The sequence below is a fragment of the Pseudorca crassidens genome, chromosome 6, assembly GCF_039906515.1.
Source record: "Pseudorca crassidens isolate mPseCra1 chromosome 6, mPseCra1.hap1, whole genome shotgun sequence".
NCBI classification, from domain to species: domain Eukaryota; kingdom Metazoa; phylum Chordata; class Mammalia; order Artiodactyla; family Delphinidae; genus Pseudorca; species Pseudorca crassidens.
The window spans coordinates 32,776,292-32,800,490 of record NC_090301.1 but is presented as its reverse complement, the minus strand read 5'-3'; the positions used below and the strand labels follow the sequence as shown (position 1 = coordinate 32,800,490).

The 24,199-nt window shown below is 34.1% G+C and overlaps 1 protein-coding gene across 17 annotated transcripts in view; it reads left to right on the top strand.

Moving 5' to 3' along the window:
* The window catches only part of CARF (calcium responsive transcription factor), a 94,620-nt gene that overhangs the window by 22,731 nt on the left and 47,690 nt on the right, over positions 1 to 24,199 (top strand). For 14 of the 17 annotated variants that reach the window (XR_010944309.1, XR_010944308.1, XR_010944307.1 and 11 more), the window contains 10 exons: positions 1,606 to 1,735; positions 2,670 to 2,754; positions 5,715 to 5,904; positions 10,460 to 10,580; positions 12,999 to 13,142; positions 14,807 to 15,040; positions 16,706 to 16,868; positions 17,856 to 17,919; positions 23,276 to 23,406; positions 23,794 to 24,163. Coding sequence is in view for 12 of the 17 variants with exons in the window: in XM_067740942.1 (XP_067597043.1) it covers positions 1,606 to 1,735; positions 2,670 to 2,754; positions 5,715 to 5,904; positions 10,460 to 10,580; positions 12,999 to 13,142; positions 14,807 to 15,040; positions 16,706 to 16,868; positions 17,856 to 17,919; positions 23,276 to 23,406; positions 23,794 to 24,163 (1,632 nt within the window). In the remaining 5 variants the exon portion in view is untranslated. Of the gene's footprint in view, positions 1 to 101; positions 169 to 1,605; positions 1,736 to 2,669; positions 2,755 to 5,714; positions 5,905 to 8,280; positions 9,794 to 10,442; positions 10,581 to 12,998; positions 13,143 to 14,806; positions 15,041 to 16,705; positions 16,869 to 17,855; positions 17,920 to 23,275; positions 23,407 to 23,793; positions 24,164 to 24,199 lie in introns of those variants that run through there. The other 3 variants (XM_067740951.1, XM_067740952.1, XM_067740955.1) reach the window with 3 other exon arrangements.

Here is a 24,199-nt window from a genome sequence, read left to right as displayed (position 1 = left end):
GTGCTAAAATTGATCTCTTTGGGTAAGATTGTGAACTGAATGATTAGAAAAAGTTTCTTAGCCCAAATAAATTTCAAGTTCATTTTTCAACTCCTGTCTAGGTTAGCTGTCTATTTCATTTTGGAATTCTGTGAAGCTGGTTGACTCTTGCTTCCTCCCAAATGACCAGTGAGCATAAAATAAATTCTTCTTAATTTTAATAACAGTAATAATGACAGCAACAATAACAAGAACATGGTGCTAATAACTACTGGAGAAATTTTTATTTTATATTTTTATCAATGTTGTTAGACATGTGACACTTTTTTTTTTTAACTATTCTTCTCATCCTCTTTGCTTTTTTCCTCTTTGTTCCTTCAGATTCAGAAAGAATCATACTCCCCATTTTTTTAAATAAATTTATTTATTTTAATTAATTAATTTTTTGGCTGCATTGGGTCTTCGTTGCTGTGCATGGGCTTTCTCTAGTTGTGGCGAGCGGGGGCTGCTCTTCGTTGTGGTGTGCGGGCTTCTCATTGCAGTGGCTTCTCTTGTTGTGGAACATGGGCTCTAGGCTTGTGGGCTCAGTAGTTGTGGCTCATGGGCTCTAGAGCACAGGCTTAGTTGCTCTGCGGCATGTGGGATCTTCCCGGACCAGGGTTCGAACCCATGTCCCCTGCATTGGCAGGCGGATTCTTAACCTCTGCACCACCAGGGAAGTCCGTATTTATTTATTTTTTATTTTTGAACGTGTTGGGTCTTTGTTGCTGCATGTGGGCTTTCTCTAATTGCAGCGAGCAGGGGCTACTCTTTGTTGTGGTGTGCGGGCTTCTCATTGCGGTGGCTTCTTTTGTTGCAGAGCGTGGGCTCTAGGCGTGCGGGCTTCAGTAGCTGTGGCATGTGGGCTCAGTACTTGTGGCTCATGGGCTCTAGAGTGCAGGCTCAGTAGTTGTGGCACATGGGCTTAGTTGTTCCGTGGCATGTGGGATCTTCCTGGACCAGGGCTCGTACTCGTGCCCCCTGCATTGGCAGGCAGATTCTTAACCACTGCACCACCAGGGAAGTCCCCCTATTTCTTTTTATTTTATTCTTTTTCTACCTATTTGATATTATCCCTATTCGTTCTTTTCCTTTTTCTTCCCTTCCTTTTCCATCTATTTGAATCTCTTTTCTAACATCATAGCTACACTGTTGTCATGTTTTCATAGATAATGGTTTAGGGCAAATAATTCTTACTTTAGTGTTATGATTCTTTGTCTTTGATAACAGTTGTTACAACTTAAGGAAAAGAAAACATAGTTTGCAGAAAACATTACAAACATGGTATAAAAACTAAAAGAATTAGTCTTACATTTTCCTATTATATTGTGATACTATTAATATAACAATTACTTCTACCACTTTTATATCCTAGCTGTTCAATATAAGTTCCAAAACTTTAGTAGTCAGTATTACAGTTTAAAAGTAAACAAGTTTATCAGAGAAATTCTCAATAAAGTATAAGTTTTATTATCTTTAGCTTCAGAGTATATCTTTCCTATTTCAAATGTATTAGTTCCAGTTCATTACATTCTATGGTCTTATTCAAGATATTGATGTTGCTTTGTTCTTGTTCTTATTGTTAAGATGTCTCTGAAGAGAAACCCAGTGACGGAAACTTACCAACTGTAAGAGTGGATTCTCTAGCAGACAATAACAGTAGTTACATTCTTCATCCACATGCATCCCTCACATTGCCCAAAAAGACAGTGACCAGGTGAGTCAATGAGAAAGAGGAGCTCATCTTTGAACATCACCATGGAAATCTCTTTTTACATTATCACATTTAAAGCTGGCTGACTATAGAAAAGATCAGAAATTCAGAAAATAAAATAAACCATCATCAATTACATCCTTAATCATTTTAATAACATCTTGGCAATAAGGGAGCTACTTTAGAATCTATAAAAGGCCAACGTGCTACTTTTCCTCAGTGACATTTGCCTGTTATCTTTTGAAGCAATCTGTAAACATCTGGCACTAATACAGTTTTTTAAAAAAAGAAATATCCATTCTAGGTCCTATAATTTTTAATGGTTCATCACATTTTTATGCATTTAATTCCTCTGTGGTAAAGTGTTTAAAATGTTTTTTGTTAATGTCTATTTCAGCTTTTACTTTTGCCTAAAAATAACACTGTTTATAATAATTTAGGGAAATATAGACATGGGTTTTGTATTATATTTTAATTGTTCTATGAAAATATTTTAAAGGTAACATAATATTTGTGACATTTAACTTTAGAACTTGACGTAATATCTTGTTACTGTTAATAAGTCACCTGAAGATGGTTTATTGACTCATTTTTTGTTAAATGAAAAATAATTATGTGAGAATACAAAATAAGCTCTGAGAAAGATATATAAAACACTTGAATTTGTTGAAACTACAGGTATTTGGAAGAACAAAGTTAGACTTTTGCTTTAGCAATTGATGAAATAGTAATGATTAAAAAAAGCATAATTACATCCATCAGACCGATCTGCCATTATTATTACAATTTCTAATTGATGACCTCAGTATTGTCTTTGACTGGCTAAGAGGATAAAGCAACTGAATGCTGTGTGTGTGTATGTATGTGTGTGTGTGTGTGTGTGTGTGTGTGTGTGTGTAACTTGTAATATATATTTATATATGCCCCCCCATCCCAGAATACTTGAAGAACCCTTTTTGGCTCCACTCCAGCCACTTTCTTCTAACACACCTATATGGGCCTGTCGTCTTAGGAGCTGTGAGGTGAGTTAAAAAATAATCCTTATGTAGATTCACTTAGTTGATTATAACTACAATTCATCCCAAAATGTCCACTTTTGAGTACAACTAATAGAAGCTGTATCTGTAATATTTTGTTCATGTTTGTGCTAACTCTTTTATTCCTTAGAGCTTGTAAGCTCTGTTAAAGCAGAGATCTTATAAATCCCTTCACACTTCACTGTCATTTCATTTCTTCTCTTACAACTCTTTTCCCTTGTCTTCCATAAAACTTCACTATCATGTTTCTCTACTTTTTATCCTTTAATCATTCCTTCTGTTTCTTTGCTTGGCATTTATTTCTTTTCATATTCTCAGCAGAAATTCTTCAAGAGTCACCATTTGACCTTGTCTTATTTCTCTACATTTTATCCCTTGTAGAGCTTAACAGCTTTGTTGACTTTCAATTCTCAGTTTTATAAAAATGATTCCCAAATCTCTATCACCAGTTCTTTAATTCTGCCCTTGCTTTTGTCCCAGATCTCTAGCTACTTACTTGAAGCTTTACTTAGATTTCACCTCAAATTCACCGTATCTAAAGAGAAATTATCTGCCATACCACAACTAGCTCTACTTCCTAAATTCCTTGTCTGTGTAATAACAAATACCATCTCCTTAGATACAAAGTTTTAGACTAATTTCTTCCTTTCCCATATTCAGATAGTCACCTGATTCTTTTAGTTTTTTTCTTTAAAGTGGTTTAAAGGGAGCTTTTCCCACAGACCTTTGTTATCTTGAACTCAATTATGGTAACAGCCTTCCCATTAATCTCTTTGACTTTTCCATTTCTAGTCCTTACTGTGTAGTTTTCTAAAACTACTTATCTTTAAATATTACTTTCATTGTCTTTTCTCACTGCCCAATAAGCTCAGTGTTATTTTTCCACATCATTTAGCCACTTGTTACTAGCTTTCAAGGTCTTCTATAATCAGGTATCACCTTATCTTATCCTTTTTTATTTCCTGCTTTTCTCCAATTCATCTTTCATTCATGTTAGCCGAGTATTCCTACTTGGAACACACTTCAGAATCTTCCTTTATCTCCTCCTTCACTTGTGTTTATTTCCATTTCCTAATATGTTATTTTTTCTTCTACTAACCTTTCTAACTACTATTCTTCAAATCCCAATGCAAGTCCTATATGTCTTTTCTGTAATAGTCTAATGATTACTTTATCTTTTACCTATTTATCTCTTAAAATTTTATTTATGTATTTATTTGGTTGTGCCAGCTCTTAGTTGCGGCAGGCAGGCTCCTTAGTTGCAGCTCACGGGCTCCTTAGTTGTGACATGCAAACTCTTAGTTGTAGCATGCATGTGGGATCTAGTTCCCTAACCAGGGATCAAACCTGGGGCCCCCTGCATTGGGAGCGCGGAGTCTTATCCACTGCGCCACTGGGGAAGTCCTTATTTATCTCTTAAAATTCTTTGATAATTATTACCATTACCATTCTTAATTATTTGCTAGCTTGGGTTGTTCACTATTATATACCTTTTAGACTATACACTTTTTGTGGAAAAGGACCATGCACTTCTACATATAAACCATATATGGTAATGAGTATTTAATTATTAAAATGCTTCATTGTTTTAAACAAATCTTAAAATATGGCAAGGAAAAACATTACTTGAGTTTTAATGTTTTGAGAAAATTTCTAATCATGAAGTCTAATGATGTATTACATTTGTTAGGACATCATCACTGTTGTTGCTTTTCTAAGTGTTACGTACGTATGTATGTATAGACAGTAAGATTTTTTTTCCCTTCACACTTTTTGTTAGTCATAGTTTTTCACTGGTTTCCTAAAGGTACTATTCTTGTCGTTTGATGAGGGTTTTTAACATCATTATTATAAACTTTATGAAATGCTATGGACATTAAAGCATTAGCAATTATGTGGCCAAATTACTTCATTTTACACCATGGTACATTGTGTAGCTAATCTAACATCATATATCTTGTAAGAAATTAGTTAAAACTGTCCAGCAGCCTGAATTATCTCAAAGATTGAAGGATTCTTTTTCTCGAAGCTATATCAATAGTGAAAAACATTTTTGGTTAATGGCTGAAGAAATATTTTCTGCATTTTGCTTAAAAATATTGCTTAGTAGTCCTTTTTACTTTTTGAATTTCCATTTAAAGGTGTTTTTCTTATAGGCATTTTTTAGATTTGACCAAAATCTGTTAGTTGGACAAATTTCAATACTGCATTAAACTTTTATCTCCTGATATGGGTCTGACTGCATTGTACTAATTCTGAATTTTTCCTTTCATTAACAACATTATATGCTGTATTCATTTTATTTGTAAAAACATGCTATAGCTAGAGTTAATGTTCCTACTTTTATTTGTAGGGATATTTTGATGAGGAAATATCTAGGCTAGAAGAAAATTCATAAGCATAGGCATTTTCGTTATTTTTAGGGGAAATTGTAGATAATGTATTGTTTGGAATCAGAATATCTCTTTTTATTATGGCTCAAAGTATACCTACAACAGTATGTTGATACCTTCCTTTTGTTAAATGTATTCTTGCCAGGTGAAATGTTTAGTCTAATTAGGAGGAAAAAGATCTCTATTCCACATCTCTGCTCTTATTCCCTATAAGGGAGAAACATACCTGGAATCAATTCTAGGTCTAAATGCATTTCAGTTTAAGAGATCACAGTTAAAAAATTTCTCTGGGTATAGAAAAAGCTTTTCTTCTAGTTGAGGGATACTCACAAGGTTGTGGATAGATAATATCAATTTATTTACATGATTTGTTTATACCTTGCCTTATTTCAGGAAGAATTTAAGACAGCTTACAAAAATACTTAAAAATATATTAGCAAGGTGGAAGTTAAAAGTGGGAACTAAAGAATAAAGAACAAGAATGGAACCATAAAATGGAAGTAAGAAATGTATATCTGAATAAGTGATATGTGTGTGAATTTCTACATGCAGAAAATTGGAGATTCATACCGTGGCTACTGTGTAAGTGAGACTGAATTAGAAAGTGTCCTAACATTTCACAAGCAGCAAACACAGAGTGTTTGGGGAACCCGCCAATCTCCAAGCCCAGCCAAGCCAGCTACACGCTTGATGTGGAAATCCCAGTATGTCCCATATGATGGAATCCCATTTGTCAATGCAGGTACTTTTTTAAAGATTTATTTTAAAAAGTTCAGCAGCAGCCATGATCTGTTGTGAAAATGTGGTTTTCCTAAGGTGATAACATTTTCATTTTGGTAGATGACAACTGACTGTTAATTGGTGAAAATGCATATTAAACTAAAAAGAAAACTTACAGTAAATATAACCAATTATTTTATGTTGTAAAATTGTATTTTAGTATATTAGGGTAAATAAATAATACTTCATACTGAAAAATAGAAAGTAAAAAATATTTAAATTCCGGGTAGACCTATTTAATAAAAATCAAACCATAGAGCAGTTTTATTATTTTAAATATGTATAGCTGGTTGTTTTTTTTTTTTTTCCCATCCAATCCTGATAGTCTCTCCTTCTCTCTTGATTTGTCTTTTGGGAAAAAAATCGGTGTCCATTTTATATAGTGTATAACTCAGGAGTTACTGTATAGAACTGGTATACAATCTGGAGTTATTATATAGAATTCTAATATTAGGGTTCTCAAGTATCAGGTATGTTACATACAGCATTCTCAAACACTGGGCTAGTGTTTACTAAAGCAGTAGAGTTTCAGACAATTTCCAGAGAGTCACCCTAGGACTAGTCAGACCCCAAAGAACCTAAGAATAAGTGATTTATTTGAGAAATATGGGGGCATTGATTTAACTAGAAGAGTTGCAGCCTCATCCTGGACCTCTGAGGGTAAAGAGAACTACTTAGAGGAAGCTGAGATAAATGTAACCCCTTCTGCCCAGATTTTATTCTCCTCCCCAGTTTAAAATCCCTTCTTAACTCCCCTCAGGCAGCTACTACATGAATTTGGTGTGTATTTTTATACTTTATCACACATGTTTGTATTTATAATAATATATTTTATTGTTTTGAACATTTTAAAGTATGTGTAAGTAATAAACTATAGATTTTCTTAGGTAAACTTTTCACTCATTCTTATTTTTGAAATCTATCCATATTGATAACTATAAATTCTAGTTAACCCAATTTAATTATTATATAATTTAACATTATATAATAATCTATTACTTAAATTTGGTCATTCCAGCGTATGACCAAACTGCAGTTATTTTTCTACTAATGATCATTTAGGTTGTTTCCAATTTTTCAATATTACAAAGAATTCTATGGTCTAACCTCCATGATACATGTTTTCTGTTGGAAAGTTGTAAGTAGTTTACTAGAGTGTGTGCATTAAAGTGGAATTACTTTACAAGATTATCTCAAGTTGCTCTCTAAGGTGGTGATCAGGTCCAAAATCTCTAAACTTTTTTTTCCCAAATGTATTTCAGAATTCTGTAGTTTTGGACTATAATATGGTAATATTACAGAATACTCCTAGCAAGTATTCCATAGACAATATCACATAATCAAACACAGTAATTCATTATGCATAGCCACACTAAAAGGAATAAAGACTATAAATAGCCTCATAAAGTTCAGGTCAGGTTTTGCAGCCAAATGTATTCCAAAAATTTTTGTTTTCCATGCTTTTTAAATATGAGAATCAACGTGAGGAATTGACAACCTGTATCAATTTTTAGTCCTTTGAGCAATGTATGAAAGTTTCCCTTTCCCACATTCATTCTATGATTTGACATTGTCAGATTTTTAAAAATCTTTATGCTATGGGAATTTTCATATGCATGTCAAAGTAGAGGTAATAATGTATGAAATCTCATAACTCCGTGTATGCATCATCCAGCTTCAACAAGTATCAGCATGTGGTCAATCTTGTGTCATTTATACCCCTACCCACTTCTTCAGGAAATTCCAGATATCATTTCATCTATAGTTACTAAAGATGATTTTACAGGAAATTCCAGATATCGTTTCATCAATAATTACTAAAAGTATATAAGGTATTTAAGGTATTAAAGTATATATCTGAAATATAAGGATATCCCATTATCCCACTTTAAAAAATTAACAGTAATTTCTTTTTTTTTTTTAATATTGTAATTTTTAATTTTTTGGCCATGCTGCATGGCATGTGGAATCGTAGTTCCCCAACGCCCCCTGCAGTGGAAGCGTGGAGTCTTAACCACTGGACCACCAAAGGAGTCCGAACAGTAGTTTCCTAATATCATAAGTTGTCCATTGTTCACATTTCTCCACTTACCATAATTCTTTTTGCAGAGGTTTGTATAAATTCACATGCAAACCAAGTTTATGGATCAAATTTGGTTAAGTTACCAAGTTTATGGATCAAATTTGGTTAAGTTTCTTCTCATCTAAAAACTTCTCTCCTCTTTTCCCCCAGGTAGTTTGTCCTGTACACTTTGCCATATTCAGGATTTTGCTGATTCTATCTCTGGTGTTTTTTAACATGTTCTTTTATCTCCTGTATTTCCTGTAGTCTGTTAATGTATGAGTTTGATTAAATGAAGATTTAATCTTGATTAAAGTATTTTGCGAGAATACTTCATAGGTGTGCTGTGTACTTCTTATCACTACCTATGTAGCATTTTTAACTGTAAGATTGATCAGTGGATTCAGTTGTTTTAGAGTATTGTCAAATTTTTTATGTTTACCAATTTGAAGAGTGTGAGAGAGTATCTTACTATTGTTTTATTTTTTTAAATTAATTAATTTTTGGCTGTGTTGAGTCTTTGTTACTGCACATGGGCTTTCTGTAGTTGCGGCGAGTGGGGGCTACTCTTCATTGCAGTGTGTGGGCTTCTCATTGTGGTGGCTTCTCTTGTTGCGGAGCACGGGCTCTAGGCGTGTGGGCTTCAGTAGTTGTGGCAACGCGGGCTCAGTAGTTATGGCTCGCGGGCTCTAGAACGCAGGCTCAGTAGTTGTGGCGCACGGGCTTAGTTGCTCCGTGGCATGTGGGATCTTCCCGGACCAGGACTTGAACCCATGTCTCCTGCATTGGCAGGTGGACTCTTAACCAGTGTGCAACCAGCGAAGTCCTTAGTATTGTTTCAATTTGCATTTCCCTGTTTACTAGTGAAGTTGAGCGTCTTTTTGTTTATTTAATATCCTTTTGTTTCCTTTCTGAATTGCCTATTCATAGTCTTTGCCCATTTTTCTGTTTGGTAGTTAGTTTTTATTTTTAAATTATTTATGGTTCTTTATATTCTGCATATTCTTTGTTTTATGTATTATAAAATATTGTTTCTCAAACTGATTTTCCTTTTACCATCATTTAGAAGAAGTTAGTTATCAGCCTTATCAACACTTTTATTCATGGTTGGTGTTTTTCAGGATTTTTAAAAATATATATTTATTTATTTATTTGGCTGCATTGGGTCTTAGTTGTGGCACGCGGGATCTTGCGGCACGCGGGCTCTTCGTTGTGGCACGTGGGCTTCTCTCTAGTTTGCTGTGCAGGCTCTAGAGCATGTAGGCTCAGTGGTTGCGGCTTGTGGGCACTCTGGTTGTGACGTGTGGGCTCTAGAGCACGTGGGCTCTGTCGTTGCTTGCCCTGCGACAGGTGGGATCTTAATTCCCCGACCAGTGATCGAACCTGTGTCCTCTGCATTGGAAGGTGGATTCTATCACTGGGCCATCAGGGAAGTCCCTGGGGTTTTGGGTTTTATATTTGAAAAGTTTGCTGTACCCTACATAGATTAGGATATCCAACTTAAAATCCTAGATTGTATAGTTTTCACTTCTGCTTATTTGTGTTATCTATGGTACTGTAACAAATTACCCCAAATGTGGTGGTTGAAAACAACAAACATTTATTGTCTCACAGTTTCTATGGGTCAGGAATCCAAGAGCAGCTTAACAGGGTGGTTCTGCCCCAGGTTCTCTCACAAGACTGCAATTAAGATGTTGGCTGGATCTGCCGTCGTCTCAGGACTTGACTGGGGGAGGATCTGCTTCCACGCTCACTCATGTGGCTGTTGGCAGGCCTTATTCCTTGCCAGGTGGGCCTCTTCACAGAGCTGTCTCACCACATGATATCTGATTTCACCAGGAGAGAGCAATCCAAGCAAGAGCAAGAAAGTACCCAAGATGGAAGTCACAGTCTTTTTATAACCTAATATCAAAAATAACATCCTGTCACTTCTGCCATGTTCAGTAGAAGTAAGTTAGTAAGTCTAGCTCATGCTCAAGGGGAGGGGATTACCAAGGACATGAGTACTAAGAGGCAGAGATCATTGGGAGCCATCTTAGAGGCTGGTAATCACATTATTCTAACAGCTCAAAAAGAAATAAGGAATTATAAAAGGAAATAAAATTTTAAATGATACTAATATTTACTAACAAATGTAGCATTTGCTAATTTCTACTTATAAAGTAGTAAATTTTATTATTAAAAACCATACATATGTAAATACCAGTTGACAGTCAGTAAATGTGGTATTTGCTAATTTCCTTACCATAATGCGGTACATTTGGTAACTATTACAATAAACTTTTAAATTTATGTGTTTGTACATCTTAGTAAGTCTTACTGATGTTTTCTTTCCTTAAGGTTGTATAATTGGAAGTATAGATTTTGTCATTGCCACCACCAAGTTATTTTTAATCTAGTGTCCAGAACAGATGGATACTTGAATTAAATATCAATAGTTGGTTTTGGCCCACAGGGAGTAGAGCTGTGGTAATGGAGTGTCAGTATGGGCCAAGAAGAAAAGGTTTCCAGTTAAAAAAAATCAGTGAGCAGGAAAGCAGGTCTTGTCAGCTCTACAAAGCTACTTGTCCAGCCCGGTAAGCTTTATTTTCTTTTATTTCTTTTTTATTAAGTACTTATTTTTGAATAGCTAATATGCACATTTTTATTAAGTTTAAGCAGTGCCAAAAGCATACAGTGAAATCTGTTTCCTCTTACCCCTGCTTCCTGTGTCCCACTTTAAGGCAACAACTCTTACCAATTTCTTGAGTAACCTTGCAAAGATATTCTGTGTATATGCATATAGGTATATACTCTACTGTCATAAATGTTGAAGATCTCAGTAAAGATTACTAATATTTTCTTTCCTTAAATTTGGGTAGTAGCATACCTTCTTTCCGGCTATGAATTCACATTGATACATTTCCATTCTGAATGCCTATTGTAGTTATTTGCTGCACAGCTATTATGCTTCATACTAGTGTGAATGTAGAGATATATATTCCTCTACATTTAAAAAAATTTTTTATTGAAGTATAGTTGATTTACAATGTTGTGTTAATTTCTGCTGTACAGCAAAGTGATTCAGTTATACGTATAAATACTCTTCTTCATATTCTTTTCCATTATGGTTTATCACAGGATATTGATATAGTTCCCTGTGCTATACAGTAGGACCTTGTTTTACTCTATTTTTTTCATTCTCAGTATATCTCAAAGTTGGCTCCATGTCTATATTTAAATGAACCGATTACTTCTTTTTATTGATTGATCAACTGATTTTAAAAAGTGAGATAAAATTGACATACAAATTATGTTATTTTCATGGTTCCTTCTTTTTAATAGCTATATAATATTTCATTTATAGATGAATTATCATTTACTTAATTAGTCCTCCAACAATGGACATGTAGGCTCTGGAAAATATTCTTTATTATTATATACAAAGCTTCAGCTAATAACATTGTACCTATTTGTACACTTGTGTAAGTATATTGATGGAATAAATTCCTTGAAATGAAATTGCTAGGGCAAGTGTTGTATTCTTTTTAAATGTTGACAGGTGTTGCAGAGTTGCTTTGTAGAGTGATTTTACCAATTATATTCATACCAGCAATGTAGAAGACCAGCAGAGTAAGTTTTAGGTAGAATAGGACTACTGAGTAGTCATTGCTGTGGCTGAGAATGAATAATGTGCACCAATTAAAGATTTTTGTAATGTTCTTTACTAATATTCTTTTTTCACACATTGAAAGTGTTTTAAATCATAAGATAAAATTTTTAAATAACATGTAAATGTTGGATTTAGTTGAGCTTTGAAACATTTTATTTTAGCATTACATCTCATATCACAAACCCCAGCATTCTCAAGAAGTTTTTAAAGCCAGTTAAGAAGACTTTTCATGTTTAATCTGATAATGATAACTTTAGACAATATTTAAACCTGACCATTAAACAAAACTTTGCTTTTAAATATAAGCAGTGTAGATCATTAAACAAAACATTGCTTTTAAATATGAGCAATGTAGAACTTTAGATATAACTTGGGAGAAAATCTATACGTGAAGAGATAATTTTATTCTCTATCATTCTATAAGTACTTTTTGAGTATCTGCTCTGTGCCCAGCAACAACATTGGGTGCCATGGGAAGGAGGGGAGACTAAAAGAGGTATATGATTTTACTTAATCATGGGAAACTTAAAATATTGTTGGGGTAGATCAGGAAGCAACAAACTATAAGAGAACATAATAGTATTGTATATAATGTTAAATATGTGGATTAGCTAACTGTCTTCAGAGAAGGAATATATCCTAGCAAACTCATTAACAGGAAAGAAAATGGAACTTAACCTGGATACTGAAGTTTAGATTGAATTTGGTAGATAGAGAATTAGAAGGAAGATATGGTAGGGTAGGAGAATGATATAAAGAAAGATATAGCATGATTGTGTATTTGGTATCAGAGGAGGAAGGAACATTGAGATGATAAACTTAACAGGAAAAGCAATTTTATATTTGAAGTGATGAAAAGATGGGTAAATAAATTAGAATCATATAGAATGCCTTGAATGCTAAGAAATTTGTGCTTGATTAAAGAACAGATGGATTCTTCAACAGAGAGGTACAAATGCAAAGAATTATTGTGGCATTGATATATCTAGTGGATTTAAGAAATAGAAGACTGGAGGCCTAGAGGCTCCAGAAGGCAGGTAGTAAAGTAATCCAGGTGTGAGGTGTTTACAGCTTCAGGGAGAATGGAGAAGAGACAGATCCAGAAAAAAAAAGTTAATATTCATAATATTTAGACATTTTTACTAAAGTAATGATTATTAACTTGCTGAGTATTATACACGGAAAATATGGCATATCTTTCACATAATTATCTGAATCCTTTCTAGATTAATCGAATTTTCTCTAAACTCTGCTAAACTAATGCTAAAGTAAACTTGTGGTTGATAAGTTAGTCTTGAGGTTATAGTATAATGAAAACAATTCTTCTTTTTCTTATAAAAAGGATTTACATTAAAAAGGTACAGAAATTTCCTGAATATAGAGTTCCTACAGACCCCAAAATTGACAGGAAAATAATCCGAATGGAGCAGGAAAAAGCCTTTAACATGCTAAAGAAGAACTTGGTAGATGCTGGTGGTGTTCTTAGGTATGACATTTATATTGTTCTTTTATTTTACAAATTACTTCGCTCCATTTGGAAGAATTCTGTAATAAGAGAAATTATTATGTTTTCCAATTATTTCATTAAGAAATGGTTTTTATAAGGTAGATAGATGTCTTATTAGTTGCTCCCTAGGTATTAAAATGATTTACCACTGTATAAGCCATTGAGTTTATCGTCCAAATGTGGATAATTTTAACCAAAGAATTCTTTATACAGTGTGGAAGTTTTTTCCCCAAATGATAAATACATATTTAGCAACACATTTTATTATATATTTAGTACGTTTTTTCAGATACTTATTAGGAACTGAACTTGCAGTCACCTACATATATTTTTAAAACCCATCTTTGATTACTTATGGCAGCCAGATATGAATTCTAAGCCCTATATAAAATTCCATTTTATATCTTTCATGCTTCAGGTTTTAAATAAGAAATATTAGCTTTCTTTCTTACTTTCATTTATGTGCTGAAGAATGGTGAAGAATTTATAAGGGGGTTAAGTGTATGGAATACAGTTTTTATGTGATCTTTAGAAAAAGTTTCAGATATATGAAAAATAAATACAATCAATAATTAGACTCTTCAGTTTGGAGAACATTTTGTATAATTTTTAAGTAGGCTCCGTTTCATGCAATATCAGACAGTGCAAGCATTTTGTATAAAGATATTTATTAAAACTGTATCCTATCAGATAAGTTCATTTTCCTAGAATCTGTTTTACTGCATGGCTGTAAGACATCTGTGTTCACCTTTTAGTTGATTCTCTTGCTCATTGGGGCAAAAGGAGCTGGAGTGCTATGGGGGCAGTATGTTGAGTTCCTGTCTGCGAACATTCCCTCACATAGCTCGATCTTCGTAGGCACTAAATTTTATCCACTCTTTGGTTAGGAGGATTATACGTACAACACAGAAGTTGTAATTTGGGAACAAAATGGTAGAAGAATGGGAAAATACACAATTCAAAAGATGATTTTAAAATCTCATTATTTTGAGGTAAAGTTTACTTAATATGAAATTTTAAATACCATTTTCATGTATACCTAAATCTTGCACCCTCCTTAACTTTAAGGACATAGTAAAAGTCTATAAAGGTTTATAAAGATTTTTATTTAATTGGGTATAAAGCCAATCTTAGAAGAGTTAAGACAGAACATTTTAACTTTTATTTATATTTATTTTATTTTTATTTAATTTACGTAAAAATTTTAAATTTACATTTATTTAATATCATATAATCATATAATTTTTCTTAAACGATGATTCCTTCTCCTGATGAGTATTAACATAAGTAACTATGATTGTTGCTTTTTTTTTTTAATTTATTGATTTTTGGCTGTGTTGGGTCTTTGTTTCTGTGCGAGGGCTTTCTCTAGTTGTGGCAAGCGGGGGCCACTCTTCATCGCGGTGCGTGGGCCTCTCACTGTCGCGACCTCTCTTGTTGCGGAGCACAGGCTCCAGATGCGCAGGCTGAGTAGTTGTGGCTCACGGGCCTAGTTGCTCCGTGGCATGTGGGATCTTCCCAGACCAGGGCTCGAACCCATGTCCCCTGCATTGGCAGGCAGATTCTCAACCACTACACCACCAGGGAAGCCCTGATTCTTGCCTTTGTCTAGTAATATAATTTTAAATATTTTTTCTTGTCAGGTGGTATGTACAGTTACCTACTCAGCAAGCTCATCAGTATCACGAATTAGAGACTCCCTGCCTCCCTTTATCACCTTCCCCTTTTCCTATGTCTTCTCTTGAAGAAGAGGAAGCTGCAGTTAGAGATGAGAACTGTACATTACCCTCACGTCTACATCCTCAAGTAGCACGTAAAATTCAAGAACTAGTATCACAGGGAATACAACAAGTGTATGCAGTAAGGAAACAGCTAAGGTACAGTAGAAACAAATTGTTCTTTTTCATTTCTGTTTGTTGGTTTAAATAATACACTTAATATTATAGACATTTTCCAGGATATAGGCTATCAGAGTAGATAAGGAATATAGTTTATTAATTTATTAAAATAATCTTATTTATGAACTGATCATTTTTCTGCAGATGCTTGGCAAGCCATAAGTAATGATTCGAATTACTCATTTGAGATATTCCATATTCAGATTTGGCAAATTGGACTATTTCTAAATGATATATACATTGAATTATGTACTAAATACCTTTACAGAAAAAAAATTTGTAGAAAAGATTTTAAAACGTGGGCCAAGATACTTGTTTTAACCTGTTTGAAATGCAATTAAATTTTATTACAACAAAAGAATGTGGATAGTTTTTTTGTTTAATGAAATTTTATAGATAGTACTCTGGTCTAATTTTATTGATACTCAGGATATAATAATAATTATTAGGTGGCACTTAGTATGTATGTGCCAGCTATTGTGCTAAGCACTTATAGGTATGATCTCATTTATTCTTATGACTCATGAAGTTTGTGTATTTATCCTCATTCTGCAGATGAGGAAATGGAGACTCAGGGTGGTTAAAGATATACAGGCAGAACTGAAATCTAGGTCTGACTACAGCCTGTGCTCTCCAGCATGATTTCTGCTACTTAACTGACCTTATTCCTTCTGGTTATTGTGTAGTCTGATCTGAACAACACAATGAGTATTTCCCAGGATTATTTCTTAATTAATACATGACTTTTCTATTTAGCAGCTTTCTTAGACATTTTATGTTTATTTCCATTGGGGCATTCTTAGAACAGAGCCAAAGTTTGGTAAGCCATCCACTATTTTACTAAACCTATATTGTAGAAACAGAGGTATAATACAGCTCTTCAATGTGGTCTACTGAATGTAATGCACAAAGAATATATATATTGAATTTTATCATTTCTTTTACATCTTTATTTTTTATAATCATCGTATGGCAATGCTGCCTTTTATTTCTATCTTCTCATTTGTCTACTTGTAAAATTTGAGCAGACGTATTTCATATATTAATTGATGACTTTTGAAAGCAATGAAACATGATGTTTATATGTATAACTTTGGTATAGGCCCAGTCTCTCTTACTTACTAGCTAGGTGTATAACTTTGGGGAAATGATTGGGTTGGCCAAAAAGTTCATTCGGATTTGTCCCTAACAGCTTACGAAAACCCGAACGAACTTTTTGGCCAAAGCAATACTTAACTTCTGTAGCCCTCTGTTCTCTCATCTGTAAAGTAGGAATGATAATTATACCTACCTCACAGGATTATAGTGTGGGTTAAAGGAGATACTAGATGTGAAGTGTTCAGTGCAGTGCCTGGCATTCAAAAACATATTATATTTAAATTGAAAATAGTGATTTCGTTAAATTCATAAAAATATCAAAGCTCATTCTAAGATATATAGGTGTTTAACCAATGAAAATATTACATTTCTTTAATCTGCATGAATTCCATGACTTAATGTATGGGAAAAAAGTGGAAAAATATAAATTACTTATAAAGCTGTAAACCATACTTAGAAGTTTATACTAAAAGAGAACTCTGTCATTTGAGCTGAATTAGATTGCTAGATTGTTTATGTTTTTATTCTATTTTATATTCTCCATAGAAAATTTGTGGAAAGGGAACTGTTCAAACCTGATGAGATACCTGAAAGACATAATTTATCCTTTTTTCCAACTGTAAATGATATAAAAAATCACATCCATGAGGTACAGAAATCCTTGAGAAATGGAGATAATGTATATAACTCAGAGATTATTCCAGCAACGGTATGATTACAACTGTAATTCCTTGTTTTATTACAACAATCCTTCTCAGCTGATGCATGATTGCTATTAGGCCATATAACTTATAACTTATTTCCTTATAACTGTGATATAAGGAAAAATGGTAGTATCTTTTTCTCAAAATGTGAACACTATGAACTCTCAGATAATGATTTGACTAAAATATTTTTTATTACTCTCACAAGAAGAAATATCAGCGAATTTCCAACCCTGACTATAATAACAATAGTAATCTTCACTTAAAAATCAACACATACTATCTCTGTAAAAAGTATATCTTATTCATTTAACAGATATTTATTGAGTACATACTGTGTATATCTCCACCTCTTTTTAAAATTTCAATAGAAGCAAGTTTAAATAGAATAGTTCAGAGTTGAATACACAAAGTGATGATGTTGGTTCTATATGCTGTCTATGGATATAAAGTTTACCTCACATTGTGATACTGTAGCTTTCTCCAGAAAGGTGGCCATTTCTATGAAAATTTTGCCTAATCTGAAGAGATTAATGTAGTTACCCAGGAACTGCTAATTGTAATACAAGCAGTGATTTTGGCATTAAAATCTCAAGTAGCAATATTCTTTTCTCTATACATTTTTACTCTCTAAATTCAGTAACTGAATAGATTGAGACTTTTGTAAGCTAGAGCTACTATTCTTTTCTGTCCAAAACTCTTAGTTATTCACTATCCAAAATTCAGGAACTAAAACAGATTTAGTTAGCAGTAGTCTTTGCCATCTACACTTGCTATCCAAATTCTTGCTATCTGACCTTAGGAACCTAATTTATTTGCATAGTTAAATATACTTAATACTTTGAGAATGTGAACAAATAAAGAGAGTAATTACAGAATAAAGCACATTTATACTATTACTGAATAAGATATGACAGTTACATTGCTGTTTTAAAATAGTTTTCAGAATAAATGCTTTGTTCTTTTTACTGAAGTAAATGTTGCCATTTCAGCTTCAATGGACTACAGGTAGTGGGAATATTCTCAGAGAGACTGTGACAGTTACACTTGCAGAAGGTAGGTTATCTTGAATACTTTTAAGATATAAAATCAAACAGTGTTAAAATTGGAAGACATTTAAGATGTTATCTAATTTATCTCATCTAATTTATGGATAAGGAAACCATGTCCCAAAGAGGCAAGAGCAACTATGTTAGGATTTATGAAAATACTTCCAGCTATTTAAATTTCCTCCTATATAATCAGCTTTCCTTTTTTTTTGGTATGGTTTTTTTTGTATGGTTTGTTTTTTCTCATATGTTCTTACTCCTTTGCTCTCTCAATATTCCAAGCTTATTTCAACCTTTTTGTTCTCTCTTCTAGAAATGTCTTTGTCTAGAAATGTCTCTTCTAGAAATGTCTTTTCTCCTCTTCTGTATGGTGAACTCCTCTCATTACTCACATAGCAATCTCTTTGGCTTTAAATGCTCTCTTAACTTCACCCCCTATGTACAGATGGATATTCACTCTTTTGTATTTATCTCTGCATTTAACATGGTATCCTTGGTTTATGCATATGTATCTTTCATTATGATTTGAGAATCATATTTTATTCAAATTAATATACCTAGTTCTTAGCATAATGGCTTCTAAAAAGTTAACACCTAAATAGATGCTTTAGGATAAATTAATAATTATATACAGTACAATTTTTTTTTATTCTTTGGCTTATTAACCTTTAAGAGTCTCTTTGCCTATAAAATAACTCACAAATGCAGATGACATGATACTATACATAGAGAATCCTAAAGATGCTACCAGAAAACTACTAGAGCTAATCAATGAATTTGGTAAAGTAGCAGGATACAAAGCTAATGCACAGATATCTCTGGCATTCCTATACACTAATGATGAAAATCTGAAAGTGAAATTAAGAAAACACTCCCATTTACCATTGCAACAAAAAGAATAAAATATCTAGGAATAAACCTACCTAAGGAGACAAAAGACCTGTATGCAGAAAATTATGAGACACTGATAAAAGAAATTAAAGATGATACAAATAGATGGAGAGATATACCATGTTCTTGGATTGGAAGAATCAACATTGTGAAAATGACTCTACTACCCAAAGCAATCTACAGATTCAATGCAATCCCTATCAAACAACCACTGGCATTTTTCACAGAAATAGAACAAAAAATTTCACAATTTGTATGGAAACACAAAAGACCCCAAATATTCAAAGCAACAATGAGAATGAAAAACGGAGCTGGAGGAATCAGGCTCCCTGACTTTAGACTATACTACAAAGCTACAGTAATCAAGACAGTATGGTACTGGCACAAAAACAGAAATATAGATCAGTGGAACAGGATAGAAAGCCCAGAGATGAATCCACACACATATGGTCACCTTATCTTTGATAAAGGAGGCAGGAATGTACAGTGGAGAAGGGGCAGGCTCTTCAGTAAGTGGTGCTGGGAAAACTGGACAGGTATATGTAAAAGTATGAGATTAGAACACTCCCTAACACCATACACAAAAATAAACTCAAAATGGATTAAAGACCTAAATGTAAGGCCAGAAACTATCAAACTCTTAGAGGAAAACATAGGCAGAACACTCTATGACATAAATCACTGCAAGATCCTTTTTGACCCACCTCCTACAGAAATGGAAATAAAAACAAAAATAAACAATAGGGACCTAATGAAACTTAAAAGCTTTTGCACAGCAAAGGAAACCATAAACAAGACCAAAAGACTACCCTCAGAATGGGAGAAAATATTTGCAAATGAAGCAACTGACAAAGGATTCATCTCCAAAATATACAAGCAGCTCATGCAGCTCAATAACCAAAGAACAAACAACCCAATCTAAAAATGGGCAGAAGACCTAAATAGACATTTCTCCAAAGAAGATATACAGATTGCCAACAAACACATGAAAGAATGCTCAACATCATTAATCATTAGAGAAATGCAAATCAAAAGTACAACGAGATATCATCTCACACCGGTCAGAATGGCCATCATCAAAAAATCTAGAAACAATAAATGCTGGAGAGGGTGTGGAGAGAAGGGAACACTCTTGCACTGCTGGTGGGAATGTGAATTGGTACAGCCACTATGGAGAACAGTATGGAGGTTCCTTAAAAAACTACAAATAGAACTACCATAGGACCCAGCAATCCCACTACTGGGCATATACCCTGAGAAAACCATAATTCAAAAAGAGTCATGTACCAAAATGTTCATTGCAGCTCTATTTACAATAGCCAGGAGATGGAAGCAACCTAAGTGTCCATCATCGCATGAATGGATAAAGAAGATGTGGCACATGTATACAATGGAATACTACTCAGCCGTAAAAAGAAATGAAATTGAGTTATTTGTAGTGAGGTGGATGGACCTAGAGTCTGTCATACAGAGTGAAGTAAGTCAGAAAGAGAAAAACAAATACCATATGCTAACACATATATATGGAATCTAAGGGAAAAAAAAAAGTCATGAAGAACCTAGGGGTAAGATGGGAATAAAGACACAGACCTACTAGAGAACGGACTTGAGGATATGGGAAGGGGGAAGGGTAAGCTGTGACAAAGTGAGAGAGTGACATGGACATATATACACTACTAAATGTAAAGTAGCTAGCTAGTGGGAAGCAGCCGCATAGCACAGGGAGATCAGCTCGGTGCTTTGTGACCACCTAGAGGGGTGGGATAGGGAGGGTGGGAGGGAGGGAGACGCAAGAGGGAAGAGATATGGGAACAGATGTATAGGTATAACTGATTCACTTTGTTATAAAGCAGAAACTAACACCATTGTAAAGCAATTATACTCCAATAAAGATGTTAAAAAAAAAAAAGAATAGAATTTTTGGTAACTGACCTTTTATTATAAATAAGGAATTCCCTCCTCAGTTCCTTTTTTTTAACATTTAATATGTAATTAATTAAAATCATAGTACCTTCACTGTAACATAAAAAAAAAATTCACAAAGTCTTTAGAATTATTCATTTGTTCTGTGTATATTAACTCAGTGTGATAAATGCTGAGCCTAAAAAAAAAGTAAGTTTCTTGCTTCATTGAATTTAAAGTTTAGCAAGAGAAAAAGGCACTACAGTATATTCTAATGAATTACCTTTATGAATTGTGCCATGAGAGAATTGTGCCAAATTGTATGGGAATGGTGATAGAGACATGCAACTTAGTTTAAAAGTTACTTTCTCAAGTGTCCCTTCCCTATTCTCTAGACTGAGAACTGAAGAATGAATAGGAATTTGCCAATCAAAGGAATAGCATGTTTGAAGGCTGAGCAAGAAAGTGCTTGCTGTGTCCAAGGAACTTAAGAAAGCTAGTGTAAAGTATAGACAATGCTTAGAGATAAAACTGGTTCAACAAAACAGTTTTAGGAGGCCCTTTCAGCAGTCCAAGTGAAAGGTGATAGTGGTATAGATTACGGTTGGTGACATTTATACTAGAATTAGGCAGATTTAAGAGTTATTTAAAAAATTGAATTCGAAGGCCTTGGTTATTGATTGAACAGGTGTAGGAGGTAAAAGAGTGGGAATGATCTGGGATGACTCCTGAGTTTCTTCCATGAGCAACTGACTGACAGTGGCATTTACTGAGCTCAGCAATCCTGGCATAAGAGTTGGGTATTGGTAGCAGGGGAGAGAAAAAGATCCTGTGATCAAGTTTGGAAAAGTGTGAGTACCAATCATTTCAATGAGGTGGATTGGAAGGAACCCATATTGGCGTGGCTGAAGAGTGAATGGGAGATGAATAAAGAAGCAGAGACAGTGTGGACCAATTCAAAAAGTTTGCTATGAAGTGTGTATGGGGTTGAGGGAAGGTATGTTAGGAAAGGAGAGACCTGAAGAGATAGATGAAGATGAAGGTACTTGATAGGTTTGGTGATGGGAAGTTGAGTACATTTCTATCTGATAGCTTCTCTTTTCTCTTTAAGTAAGTGTTAAGAATGAGAAAAGATCACAGGAAGGGTGACCAAGATTTGAGGAAAATGGAGATTTAATATCATCCCTGATATAGAGTGAGAGAAACATTGTAAGATTGTCATATACATGAAGGTCCTATTGAGGCTGATGATCATGAATTGGTATTAGTAGTGACAGCGAATTTCTTCTTCAGTGACATTCAGCTTTACATGTATAGGCCCTGGAAGCCATTTTCATCCAGAATTAGGATTTTACCAGGGCGTTATGACCCAAGGACAGAGAGGAAAGGGAGTTTAAGGTATTTGCAAGAGAGTGACTAAAATTATAAGCCCAGGACTCTAAGCTGGATGGGGAGAGAATTTTATTAAGGAAGACAGTGATGGATCTGAAGAAAACTGAGGAATTAGTTAACTGGAGGTTCACGTGAAGTTGAAGCAGAATTGTAGTAGAGTACCTGAGCAAAATCCCTGGAAGAATAGAGGTTGTGATCAGAGAATGGGATGTTTGAATTAGAGATTTTACATGTGGAATAATAGTCCCAGGTATAATCATAGTAGCAGGTAACTGCAGCATAGTGAGGTGGGACAGTTAGAAATGAAGCAGCCAAGAAAAGTGAGAGTACTGTTAATCCTTTGAGGAAAATTCTCTTATTATCCTGATTTTACACATGAGGAAACTGAAGTTTAGAAACTGAGTTAAATAGAATGTTGAAGGCTACAGAGAAAAGCCAGCACTTAAATCCATCGTTGTCTGACACCAGGACCATTTTTTAAAATTACTCGGTTACACGGATGCGATATGCAGTATGGGAGCAATAAATAGTTGTTGATGATTGGTTTTAATTGGTTTTTGATTACCTTAAAGAGATGAATATATTTGGGTTAACATATAAGAATTACATGAGAAGGACTCAAATTCCCAAAGGGCAATTACTTTAAAATTGAGATATTTAGAAAAGAAAAATTTTTGCTCTTCTTCATTTATTCAAAAATGAGTTATTGAAAGAAATTTAGTACTATTATTATTGAAGACCTGCTTTATGCCAGGCATTGTCCTAGGCACTAGGGTTATCAAAGATGAGTTAAGTTTGGTCTTTGTAACTGAGATATTCAATAGGTGTTCCACATCTGGAGAAGCTTAGGTCCAGCATTATAGCATGAAAAAAATGGACTAGATTAGAACTACAGGTATAGAATCTTTTAAGGAAAAAAATAGCTTCTTACATCCCTTCCTAGATATACTGAATTAAAATTACTGGAGGTTGAATCTAGGAACTTATTTTTTAAAGTTTAGTGATTCTGATGATCTACCAGGTTCTGGAAATAGTAGACTAGATAACTTCTTAAAGTCCGTTTCAAACCTTTGACCTTATTTCCTATTCCATTTCTGATAGTAAGGATTGTAATAAAGTATATCCTAGAAGCCATAAAAATTACTTTGTTTTAATAGTTTATTTTTTATATAATTTAGGAAATTCACAAGGAGAAGCAATTTCCAGCAAAGTGGAAACAAATCAGACAAGGGGTTCTTTGTCTCCAGAGCCAGCGCACTTGCTCTCCTCACTTTCTTCATTTCAGCCAAAAATATTCACACAACTACAGGTAAGTATCCAGTGTAATAGCCAAATTTGGGGCCCTTATCGTTCTTCCTCAATCTTCCCTCTTTTCTTAGGGATTTAACAGAATTGTTATAGAATTATAAAGATGATCAAAGATGTTTTCATCATTAATTTTCTGACTTTTTTGTTTCTTGATTTAAGATGATAATTCAAACAATATGTTTTGGAAAAGTTTGAATTGACTATGCATGCGATAAAATTAGTTGTACTAATTTTCCTTTGGTTCTTGTTTCTGTCCTCACTTAATATTTGTTATTAGCTATACTCTTAGCTTTTATTCCAATTTTGTGTCAAAAGAGTAATATATTTGATAAGAAAAACATACATAGTAAATTCAAACATTTTGATGTAACTCTTTTCGGTTCAAAAGGGTTTGCAGTTGCAACCAAGATTCACATCTTCTGATGGATCACCAGCTCTGATATCAGTAAATAATCACCCCTCCTCCAGTCCTTCAAGACTTCTGGATTCAGTAGGAAGTGCTGTAATGAATAATAATTCTCTGCTGCTTGGCCAAACTCATTGCCTTCAAACAGATACATGCCTAACCCAAAACAATAGTATTTCCTCTACCATGGGTAACCTTCCAGGACCCGATCAAAATCTGGTTGCAGTGGATCAGCTGGTGGAAGTTGGAGATGTTGAGGATACAGAGAATCTGGAAGGAAATGTTCATCGGATTCTGCTGGGAAATGTTCAGACCATTCCAATACAGATTATAGACAGCCACCCAGCTCTTAGTAAGTTAAAATCATATGATTTTATTTTTTTTAACC